Source organism: Carassius auratus, unplaced genomic scaffold, assembly GCF_003368295.1.
Source record: "Carassius auratus strain Wakin unplaced genomic scaffold, ASM336829v1 scaf_tig00027723, whole genome shotgun sequence".
Classification (NCBI taxonomy): Eukaryota; Metazoa; Chordata; class Actinopteri; order Cypriniformes; family Cyprinidae; genus Carassius; species Carassius auratus.
In genome coordinates, this window is record NW_020525618.1 from 40,461 (window position 1) to 53,416 (window position 12,956).

Consider the following 12,956-nt stretch of genomic DNA (forward strand, 5'->3'; position numbering starts at 1 on the left):
CTCACTCTGGCCACTCTGTCTGTGTGAGGGAAGGGAGGGGGATAGGGAGAGGGCAACACAGTCTCACTCCCTACTCGTCAAATGTCTGACGCATGGTCAAGTGATCCTGCGTCACTTTTTTGACGCACTGGGTATACCTTTGGCGTTATTTTTCAACGTGCAGGTTAGTCCGATAGACTTCTATAGAACTCAGCAGCGTTTAAATTTGACGTCTTGGTTCAGCACACCGCAACGACACTGAATAAATAAAAATAAGTAATAGGCTACAAAAAAATTATATATGACAGAGATCGTTTTTATCTGGCCCTCCAAATTGTTTTTGAGGTTTAAATATTCTCGCAATCTGATATCAAAGTGATCTCTGTGCCAAAGCTTAGCGCGTTCATCAGTGGTGAGTTTAACAACACTCAACTGCAGGTAAAACAGCATTCAGCGGTGAGTTTGACCAAAGCAACACTCAACTGCAGGGAAAACGGCATAAAAAGGTGAGTTTAACAACGCTCCAAGGCACGTGCAAGTAAGCAGTTTAACCGTTTTCTTACAACCCATTCTCGCTTATCGCTTATTCATAGTTCATCATCTCTATGAAATCACGTTCAAGAAGTCTCATTCAGCACACATCGCGATACTTGCCATTAGTTTCCATGTGCCACAGGGTCGGTGAGTAGATATAATTACGCTCTTTTAATGCCTGTTATAAAATGTATTCTGTCTTTATTAATCAGATTAGCGCCATATTGTTTACTCGCTGTATTATATCAGTCATCTGAGGCTGTCTTTGAGTTTCATTGTGTTTAACTAAATGAACACACCTGCTAACTAGTGTGATTAAACCCTGTCGGTCACGTGACGTGCCATAGACTTTCAATATATTCATTTCATGTCAAAGATGTAAATTTGTAGTAAAATCATGGTAACCACGGCACGTACAATAGCAACAAATTAAATTTGAAGTTAAAACCCAGGAACGGGACATTTACCATGTTTTTACCTCAGTAACTGTAGTTCTACTATGGTATATTAATAACCAATACAACAATACAACAGTACAACAGTAATTGTCGTTTTTGATGTGCTTTTATATTACAGATATCACACATTTACTGTACCATGCTTTTGATACATTTTTATGTAAATCCAAAAAAAAGTAAATAAATAAAAGGACACATTTTTCCCTTCCTGCAGTTAATTCATATCAGTTTATATTTTAAATATTTTGCTCACAAAACATTATTAAAATTCTGTTTATAATTCTATTTTATTCTACCCCTCCCCCTTTCTTATTTTTATTATTATGTATTTTTTTAGCTGAAAAGATGTAAAGGAAGCAGTCATCCCTGTGGTGTTTGTGGAGAGGTATTTTTTCAGAAATGGAGAAGACAGAAAGCTGCGGAGGCAGGCATTTGCAGCAGTAAGTCTGTGTTGGTTTTACCTTTTTATCAAACTGCTGTTATAAATTGCACAGCATTTGTTGTTTCTTAAACTTTTGCACTGTCCAAATACCCACACTTGCCATCTTTGCACTTGACCAATCGATTATTTATTTGACGTATTTCCTATGTTTAGGCCAAGTGTTCGAGTGAGCATGGTGACCACAAGTGTGTGTCGAACTTTTCATGACCTGATGACAGTGGTTCCCAATCCTGATCCTGGAGAACCCCAGCACTGCACGGTTTTGGTGTCTCTCTTATCTGACAAACACACTTTTGAGGTCTTGGAGTCTTCACTGATGAGCTGATGAGTTGAATCAGGTGTGTTTGATCAGGGAGACATCTTAAATGTGCAGTGTTGGGCTTCTCCAGGACCAGGATTGGGAGCCACTGCCTTATGGGACACACTTAAGTGTTTACAGAGATTTTTAGTTTTTTTTTTTTTTTTTTTTTTATTATTATTCAACTTTGCATTTTAAAATAAATTCTAATTCTCTTTTCATTAGTCCCTATTACAGAGGGCAATTTAATTTTTGGGGCTTCTAATTAAGTGAAAAAAAAGCAGTTGCAAATGATGTACAAAATAAATATACTTTTCTGTACACCAAGAAAACATGCAACACTTTGTTTTACTACCAAATTATTCTCAGTATCTAATTATTATTATTATTATTATTATTATTAATAATAATATTTCACATACATTGGAAAGGTTTCCGTGAGCAGATCAGTTACACTACTGATAACATTCCTTTAAGCATGTAATATTTTTTTTTAATAATTCATATGAATATAGCTTGCTATTATTGACTAGCTTTTAATAATAGATGCATTTAATATATAATTATACAGCATCTTTACAGAGGCTGCTTTTATGGTCTAAAAGTAGCATGTAATAATATTTCCTTCCTTTCTGTCTTTCAGGATTGTTTGCAGAAAATGATGTTCTTCTCGATCATGCACAAGGACTCACCTCTTTAACTCTTTATCTTCCCAACACACACAGAAATGCTCCCTTTATCAGTGTTTAGACTTTGCAGTGCAATTTTGTTTTAGTTCTAAGCTTATAATGAATACATTGTGACCTTCCAGCAACCCATATATTGTATACAGAACCAGTGATCAGAACAATGGTTGAAAATAGTATTTTTATATTGATAAAGCATTGTGTTCTCTTTTTCAAGCTTCATACAGTAAACTTTACTTCTGGTGCTTTTATCATAAAAAAACAAACATCAGTTCTCATCAGGAGTTTTCGTAAAGGACGTATTCATGCACAGCCATCCCCTAGTTCCAGTCATGAAGTGAATGATGTTATTGTCAGTTTTATTTCTGCATTTTTATGTAGCAGGTGTTTGTTTTCCTGAGCGTTATCTTTCTTCCATTGTTCGGACAATCAGTGTTTATTTGATGCTGTGCTGATGGAGGTTTATAGATGATATTGCACACTTGACATGCATGTCTTCATGGTTTTTATTTTCTGAGTTTGAAACAGTGTGTTGTATCACTTTTTGGTCAAATAAATTCTCCAGTGTTCTCTGAAAGACTATCTGTATTTACTTTTTTTTCTTTCTTTTTTTTTAAATAAAAGTATTTGCAAAGAATTTTTATTCTTCATAGTGGCAAAAACAACTTATTGACAGAGGATGCAGTGCAGTTATATGGGCAATTTGTCTTTGAATCAGTTTTTTTGAACTTTGTTTTTATTGCTAGAGTTCAATTGGTAAAGAATGGCAAATCACAGAAAAACAAAAGTGAATAATTTCAATAGCTTTAAAACAAAACATAACATGCAATTTAAATGTTACAAGCTAATAATTTGATTAGAAAATGCACCTGTCTTTGAAAAAAAAAATAGATTTAATGAGAGGAATCGGTTCGATAGAACTGCGAATGCTGGCCATGTGCTCATCAATATTGCCCAATTTTTGTCAAGCTGAAAACAATAATTAGCGCATTTGCATTATTGTTGGAGGAAGGTGTAGACGTTAATAAAACACAATCTAATAGGTAGCAAATGTTATTGATTGTTAACCAATCTATCCCTTCAGCCGAAAAACGAAAGACATCGGTCATAAATGGATAAGGAAGCGTGACGCCGCTGCTCAGCTTTGATATCATTGGCTGTCAATGTCCCTTGTCATCGCAGGGTTGTCTGTGGTTGGACTATCCTTTAACCCATATTAAACAGCGCATCGTGTTACAAAAGTACGTTTTGCTACTATTATCACATTAGTAATATATTAAGTCAACAATTAAGGGTTGCTATGTTGAGGAAAATTACCTCTTTAGCGAGATCCTAACCCTAACCCTAATCATAACTTCGACGAACTACAAAAAACAGCCCCTAGTTTCGCCTTTCCATATATAGAACGACGGAGGCTTGTGGGTAATGTAGTTTAAATCATTTTATTGACGAAATGAAATAAATAATATATTTAATGGAAAACTGGATATATGAATAGTTTCATTGTGTAAACCTCTATGATATAATTGAAAGACAGAGTGAAATTTGGTATTTTAGAGTGAGCAATATTTAAAATGGCTTTATGAAACATTTCCATTTATTTCTGAAAACTGTGCCCGACATTATTTTATCAGCATAGCATAAGTAAAAATCCTTCTGGTTTTCTCTTTGATTCATTAATTGGACTCTGATTTACAGCCATTTCAAATGTACAGTTTTTGGCTCTTCCGGGGGGTGCTACTGGGCCCCTGGGGGTAGAAGGGCAGTAAAACCTACATATATGTATTCTCCTCATCATGGACAACAAACTGAGCTGAGTCACATTTATGTCTGACAGTTTTCACAGACTAACCTTTTCTTATTCTTATGTCATGAGCAGTAAAGCTTTTGACAGGACATGGTGAGGCCATCTGATGAAACATGGCAAAATTAGAAAGAAATAATTTAATAATAAAAATTATAGATTATTTATTTTATTTTTGAAGTTAACAGTAATAAATATTATGGATAAACCTGCAACAACTTGCCATTATCTATTCCCCACTGTTAAGCAGTAATCAAGGACAATTTATACACATTGTGATACTTCACTATTCCACAAGGAATAATTCATGGAGTGCTCAGAATACTATATATATTAACTAATTAGCAACAATCAGTGTAAAAATGTCCTCCTCATCCCCTTATCTTGGTCCTCAGATGCTGAACATCAGTAATGTGCATGTTCTTGGATTTAATGCAGTACAAATCCATGTTGATCATTCCTGCTACATTCTCAGTTATCCCTCAAGTGTTTGTAACTATAAAGTAAATGGCTTTTCAAAATAATTCAACTAGTAAATCCCTTTATATAGATATATATAGGCATATTTGTGATTAAATATATACAATAATAACTTTCTGGTGTATTGTTGTTCCAGATGTCATTAATGTTTAAGCAAAAAATAATCCTGGTAATTAATATGTAGTTTTTCAAGTGTAGAATAAACCCATAGTAGCCTACAGTATCTAGTAAAATTATGAATTTACCAAGAATTTTCAACACACAATATTCACCATATTAATTTTATTGAAGCATAGACTATGAAGTTGATAAAGTAGCTTCAAGACAAACACAATTCAAGGAAAATAATAATGGATCAAAAATTCATTAATATCATAAATTAATCAGTTCACACAGATGAGTGATGAAATGTCCTTAAAAGTAAAAATAATCCATTCAGTCAACTGTGATACAGATCATGTGATACATATAAGACATGTGATACTGTTCCAGAAAATAATGATTCCCATCATCACATCTAAACTGGTTTCATCTCCCCATCATGATCTTCTTCTCTCGTGTCTGGAAACAGTTTGTGGTTGATATCCAGCACTGATGTGGTGTAGCCTTTTCTCAGCCAGAGGATCTCTCAGTCCTAAGATCCCAGACCTGGTCAAAGTGAAACAAACAATCCAGATGAAGTTGTTTAATGGACAGAGCTCAGCTTATGTTCTGTGTGATTTTAGCAGGGTGAGCAACTATGACCCTTGTAGTACTGTACACTTACCATTATTCAAGCTGTTTTAAGACCTTTAGAGAAGGTTTTTCTCTGAAGACAATTTACCACATCCTCTTCTTTCAGTCCTTTCAAGAGCATCACTTGGTCAAAACCCCCCATTTGGCTGATGAGATCATCTGTACAAATTAAAATACTGCAATAAAAATTTCATTCTGCAAGAATTAAGGCAAAGGACTTGCTCATGAGACACCCCTTAGCATGTGACAGAAATTTTTGTCTCTATAATTAATCTATTGTTGCAGTAAATGTGTCTTTTTTCCTCTAATCTATCTTCAAAGTTCCTGACTTCTCTCACAAATGTGTTTTAGTGTAAGGCCTGGCTTCAAACCAATCAACTATCAATCCACAATTTATAATACAACATTTATGAAACAATGAAATAATGTAAACCACTTTTATAAAACGTGTATTCTTTTATTTAAGACAAACAGTTGGTGTTTTTTTTTTTTTACTTAAAGTTTAAAAATATTCCACTCACACTTTGCCAACATGCTATAATTGTAATAGCTGTATATAAAAAAAAATTTTTATTAAGAATAAAAACATAGAAAGAATAAATTACGGCTGAGATGAACAGTCCTGTGAGATAAAATCATAAAGTGCTGTAACACATAACACAGCATTGCAAAGCATTGCTTCAACACACACATACCAGAGGACTTCTGTCTTTGTTTGGGCTTAAGATGGCCGTCTTCATTCCTCATGAGCAAATCATTTCCTTGGTCTTCCTTCTCTTCTGAAAAACAAGATAATCTTACTCTGTGTGCAATTAACATTGCTCATTAAACATATAATTAAGTTAATTTAAAATAAGATTCAGACCAGAGCAGTTGATGAGTAAATGTTGATTCAAAAATATTTTAAACAAATGTACCTGGGAAGAGCTGATCATGGCAAGATTCGCTGAGACTCAGTAATAGCTCTTTTAGTTTTTAGGAAGGTTTGTGAGGGTTGGCTCTTAAAAGAGCTGTTGAGCTTGAACAGCATTATCTGCAAACAATCCTGTAAGACAAAAACAAAGAAAAATATTACTACATTACATGCATCTTATACATTACTGTGCGTATGTGTGTGTGTAATTATACAGCTATGTTCATATGAATTATTAAAAAAAATAATTACAAGCTAACAGGACTGTTATCAGTAGTGCGCAAGTCTTAATAATGCCAAAGCGCAGTGCCCTTAATGAACACTAAACCCACATTATCTCCAATACCACTCAGGAGCTCTATACCAGGCTTAGTGTATCCCATCATGCATCATTTTTTGGAATAAATTGTGAGACTTTTTGTCGAGATCTCACAAGGGGTCACGGAAAATGTAAAATATTAATAATAATAATAATAATAATAATAATAATAATAATAATAATAATAATTAGATATTGAAAATAATTTTTCAATTAATTTATTTTAAAATGCAAAGTTGAATAATCAAACTAAAAATCTCTGTAAACACTTAAGTGTGTCCCATAAGGCAGTGGCTCCCAATCCTGGTCCTGGAGAAGCCCAACACTGCACATTTAAGATGTCTCCCTGATCAAACACACCTGATTCAACTCATCAGCTCATCAGTGAAGACTCCAAGACCTCAAAAGTGTGTTTGTCAGATAAGAGAGACATTTATAACAGCAGTTTGATAAAAAGGTAAAACCAACACAGACTTACTGCTGCAAATGTCTGCCTCCGCAGCTTTCTGTCTTCTCCATTTCTGAAAAAATACCTCTCCACAAACACCACAGGGATGACTGCTTCCTTTACATCTTTTCAGCTAAAAAAAAATACATAATAATAAAAATAAGAAAGGGGGAGGGGTAGAATAAAATAGAATTATAAACAGAATTTTAATAATGTTTTGTGAGCAAAATATTTAAAATATAAACTGATATGAATTAACTGCAGGAAGGGAAAAATGTGTCCTTTTATTTATTTACTTTTTTTTGGATTTACATAAAAATGTATCAAAAGCATGGTACAGTAAATGTGTGATATCTGTAATATAAAAGCACATCAAAAACGACAATTACTGTTGTACTGTTGTATTGGTTATTAATATACCATAGTAGAACTACAGTTACTGAGGTAAAAACATGGTAAATGTCCCGTTCCTGGGTTTTAACTTCAAATTTAATTTGTTGCTATTGTACGTGTCGTGGTTACCATGATTTTACTACAAATTTACATCTTTGACATGAAATGAATATATTGAAAGTCTATGGCACGTCACGTGACCGACGGTTTAATCACACTAGTTAGCAGGTGTGTTCATTTAGTTAAACGCAATGAAACTCAAAGACAGCCTCAGATGACTGATATAATACAGCGACCCAGCTAGCAAAAAATATCCGCACGGCTTCTTTTTGCCGCCGGCCCTAAGCTGTCGGCTATAGGTGTGTCCCGCTGGCGGGGATGAAACGTTTGCCGCCGAATACGTCACTCCCATTTCTTGCGAGATGCCGCCGGCGAAAAGCCGGCGGGCCGACTGCTTCATTTTCTTTGGCGGTTGCCTCCGTCTAATGGACCGCGGCCGGCTGGCGGCAAGCCGCTTTGAAATACAAGGATTTCTACTAAAATCGACCAGCAGCCAAGGCTATGTTTAGCATGTTGGGAGTTAGAATGGAATAGAACTGACAGCATTTTAACTACTTTTCACATCTGAAGCGATTATAAAATCATAATAGCCTATATGTGAATTAAATCCCATATTATTATTATTATTATTATTTTTTTTTTAAGCCATTAGGGTTTATTCTTGACTCTTGATTCCATGATAAGGTACGGTTTAGGAAATTACATTTAAATTACTTTGAAACTCTGAAGCGATAGAGTAGCCTAATAGGCTATATGTAAAATTATTTTATGCACTTAGGTGAAAATTGTTTACATTTCTTTGATTTATGCACAATTGAGACATGCATAAACCAAAATTAATTCCTTTTGTAAAACTTACTTGGCAATAAATATCTTTCTGATTCTGATTAGGTTTTAAAATAGATATTTAATTCATGGTATGAACAATTTAGCTGAATAAATTGATGAAGTTAGACTTTTCACTAATGCCTGGCTACATCAGTGAACAGTGAAAGACATCTGCAACATGGCCAAAATCTTGGGTAGGTCTATACTTTATAATTTTTTATTAATTTGCAACCATGGTAATAGCCTATCATAAACAGGAAAATCTCTGTTTTGACCTGATCAGAAGGATATCCTAAAATCTAAAAGCTCCTCTGGTTTCACAGCTGCACTGGCAGATTTATGAAATATTTAGAAATATTTCGTCTTTCTGCCATTCCAGGAAATGTCATTTTATGTCTTTCATTTTTTTCCAACCTCGATTTTTTTTTTTTTGACTTTTTACATGTATAAGGGATTAATTTGCAATTGCGACCTGTACAAATGTTTAAGACAGTAAAACACTTAAAAAAATGTAAACACATTATAAATGTTAGAAAGTATAGGTTTTCACCATTGCTGTGTTCAGGATTTTTTTTTGGGCGGAGCTAAAACGGTGGCTCGATGACGCACTGGAGCCACTGAGCTCCTGGCCCCTCCCCAAACAACATAACTAGAGCACACATTCGCGTCAGTTCGCCGTTCAATCGCGAGTTTCTGTGGACTACCATCGTTTAAGTAAGTACATGTTTCCTTAACGCAATATTATGTTTACATTGTTTTTAGTTTATCTTTGTAAAATCTGTAGTCATCTTTGTTCATGCCTTACTAGTCAAGCTAAAGTAAGGCTAAAGTAAGTTAGCCTTGTTTACAAAGTTGCCGCCATGTTACAATTAACTTTCTGTAATAGCTACTTTGTTTCTTCCAGGCGTTGAGTTTTTCTTTTCTTCTAAGATACGTATGTTTATACGAGTGTGAGTACGTATGTGTTTTAAGTTAGTTTTGGTCAGTCGAATTAACTACAGTTACTTGTATGGACAATTATGCCGCCGCCCATGTGGTAATGTGGTTCCAGCAGTAGGTAGCAAAATCTACGACAAGACTGATCAGTATAACTTGTGTTGTTTTCTAACTAAACCGAATGATGATACCAGTAACGTTAGGTTGTTTTCATTTGTTTGTTCCGACACGCACGCTGCTAGTCTAGTTCAGAGTGTTAGCTAACACATGCTGTTTCGCCTTTTTTACACTGTTCAAGCATGTTGAAATGTGTATAGCTTCAGTACGTAGCAAAAGCTTTACATCTAGTGTTTTCTTACAAAACTAACGTTGTATATAGGTTGTTTAAATGATTTTGTTTGTCTGAACAAGTAGCTGCTAGTCCAGTAGCTAGAGTGGCTAGCAATTGTTAGCTAACACATGCTGTTGTGCCTTTGTTACAGTAACTTACACACTGAGGTTAAGCAATGTTGCTAGTTACATTACATGTAGAAATGTAACTAGCTACAGTAGGTATCCAAAGCTTTACATCTAGAAAGACTTCAGTATAACTTAAATTATTTGGTGTTTTCTAACAAAGCAGAATGATGGTTGTTTAAATTATTTTGTTTGTCAGATCAAAGTATGCTGCTAGTTCAGTTCACAATGTAGCTACAGTGACTAGCAAGTGTTAGCTAGCACGTGCTGTTGCTACTGTACTTCTAGGATTTAAGGGGATTATGATGAGTTATTTATCTGAAGTGCTGTACTTTTTATGTTTGAGGACAGTGCTGTTCACTTGAATCACTACACTGAATGAGTACATTTTATTTTTTAACAATTTCACTGTTCCACGTTTGGCTGATCTTTTTTTTTTTTTTTTTTTCTACAGCATAGCTACTGTATATTCCTAACGTTAACAATGTGGTTTTGTTCACATTTTCTTGCAGATACCTTGACCGGAGCATAACTGGTTAACTTCACACAAGAGACCTACTGTTGGACAATCGTTTTGGCTTTAAAGGTAAATGCATTGTTAGTTACAATGTCTAGTTACTGGGCCAAAAGGAGACGAATATTGAAAGGAGTTGAGAGGGACAAACAGGAAATTGCAGCTGCAAACGATGCTCTACTTGCTGTTATTCCTGACTTTGACCAAGTAAATCCTCCTGTAAATGAACATCAACATGGAATGGCTTCAACAAGCCATGGACAAACTGTAACCCCTGAAGCACAGGATATAACTGTTGATGAGGTGTATGAACCTAGTGAAATTTTTTCCTCAAGCACAGAAGATAGTGAGGAGGAAGAGGATTGCCTAAGGACACAATTGGCAGGGTGGGCTATTGACAACATGATCCCCCATGTGGCACTGGGTAAGCTTTTAACCATTTTGTCCAAGGATCATCCAACCCTTCCTAAAGACCCAAGAACCCTTCTGAAAACAGTGACTTGTGTTAAAACAACAGAACTCTCAGGTGGTGTATACCATCACTCTGGAATTGAAAGTGGAATACTATCGCAGTTTTTAGTGTCTCCTGAATTGCAGAAGTTGACGTCAGTTTCAATGCAAGTTAATGTTGATGGACTTCCACTTTTCAAAAGCTCAAATGCCCAGTTCTGGCCAGTTCTTGGTTTAATTGAGCAATACGTGTGTAATGTCCAACAAAACAAACTTCCATTTGTCATTGGTCTCTATTATGGGAAGAAGAAGCCAAGCAGCCTTCACTTTTTGAATCCTTCACCTTTTGTAGAAGAGGCACAGCGACTTGAAGCGGAAGGAGTTCTGTTTGAAAGGAGAGCACTTCCTTTCAAAATATCAACATTTATCTGTGACGCCCCTGCTCGTGCACTTGTTCGAAATGTGAAAGGTCACAGTGGATATTATGGGTGTGACAAGTGTGTTCAAAAGGGGGTCCACTACGAGAACAGGATGACCTTTCCTCAAACAGATTCTGCTCCAAGATTAGACCATGCAGTCCGTGATGAACTTTCTGATGACAGTCATCAGTGTGGAGAAACGCCATTGGCATTGTTGTCTGTTGGTTTGGTCACCCAGTTCCCACTGGATTATATGCATCTGGTATGCCTTGGAGTGACAAGAAAGTTGTTGCATCTTTGGCTAAAGGGACGGCGGCTGACAAGATTTTCGCCCAGCATGGTAAAAGAGCTCTCCAGAGTACTCCTGACCTTCACACCTCATGTTCCGTGCGAGTTCAACAGGAAGCAACGATCCATGGAAGATGTTGAGCGTTGGAAAGCTACAGAATTCAGGCAGTTCCTCTTGTACACTGGACCAGTCAGCTTAAAAGGCCTTGTACCAACTATAAAGCATGTTTTAGAGACATGTTCCTGAAGACCATTGTTCAAAGTAAGTTGGATGTAAAAAAAAAAAAAAAAAAAAAAAAAAAAAAAAAAAAATATGTTTAGTAGATGTGTATGGCATTATGCCATTCAAATGGAATGACAGATCTGTATTTTCTACAGGAGCCATCCGGAAGAACCCGGCAACACAGGATGCCACTGATGAAGCCATCCAGGTTAACGTTACGCGTTACCTGAAAGGAGCATCTGACCGTGAAGGCGGAAAAAGGCGCCGCACAGCTGAGAGGGACCCACAGCCGACCCCTTAAACCTAGGCTGACTACTGACATCCCAGCATCACTGACAACTGGAACCCTTTCTTTATCCTGCAGTCAGTAACATCAAGACCCCTAAAGAAGCCAGAAGTGTCAGACTGCACTCCCCAATCCACACTGTTCACTGTGGATATTATCATAGTGCTTAACTTATTATATTGTTAAATATAGCTTGTAAATCCTTGTGCCACAGGTCAGCATTGCAGTTATATCTGTTCTACTACTTTTTTTACCTCAGTATTTTTTTATATATATTTGAAGATGTTTATCACAGATACAAGAGACATCTTGTACCCCAGGTCAGCAATGCCATTATAATGGTCTATTCTACTCCAGAGCTTTATTCTAAATTATTACCACTTATCTTATTGTTAGAAATGGCTTGTAAATGTGATGTTATACCTGAATTTTTTTTGGTGTCCTGCACATTCTTTGGTACCAGATATACTCATTACTTATGTTTACTGGTAATTCTTTTCATGCCAGAGCTGACCTCTTTATATTATTAACAATTATTGTAAGTGTTATAATTTGCTTGTAAGCTAAGGCTGTTTTTTTTTTTAACAATTTAATTGGAAACCTGCATGTGTGTGTGTGTGTGTATTTATTTATTTTTTTTCTCTTTTTTTCTGTTATTTATATTTCAGGGATCTGACATCATGTTTCAATGACAGTTACTGTACTTTGAAATGTGGAATTAAAACGTCAAATGGAAATTTGTCTGGTTTGATCAATCATTATTCTTGATAAACTGCATAATATATATATATATATATAATATATATAATATATATATAAATAAATAAATAAGCAAGCGGCGACCGATCGCTCGAAAATAGCGTTTGCCTCCGACGGGCCTGCGGAAGGGTCGCCTTTGATATAACGGCGGCGGGACGGCGGTTGGCCCGCGGGCCGGCCGCGGAACGAAGGCGGTAGGAAGGCGGCTGCCGCGGTGCACCGTCAAACGTGTTTGGGATTACGCTATT

At 35.9% G+C, this 12,956-nt stretch overlaps 1 protein-coding gene across 1 annotated transcript; it reads left to right on the forward strand.

Annotated features, from left to right (window-relative positions):
- The first annotated feature begins 8,393 nt into the window (after nt 1-8,393).
- On the forward strand, nt 8,394-12,686 carry LOC113079347 (uncharacterized). The gene is made up of 3 exons (XM_026251599.1): nt 8,394-9,091; nt 10,282-11,702; nt 11,819-12,686. Exon 2 carries the CDS (start codon nt 10,377-10,379, stop codon nt 11,685-11,687), a length of 1,311 nt encoding a protein of 436 aa, XP_026107384.1. The 5' UTR covers nt 8,394-9,091; nt 10,282-10,376; the 3' UTR covers nt 11,688-11,702; nt 11,819-12,686.
- Nucleotides 12,687-12,956: the final 270 nt, after the last annotated feature.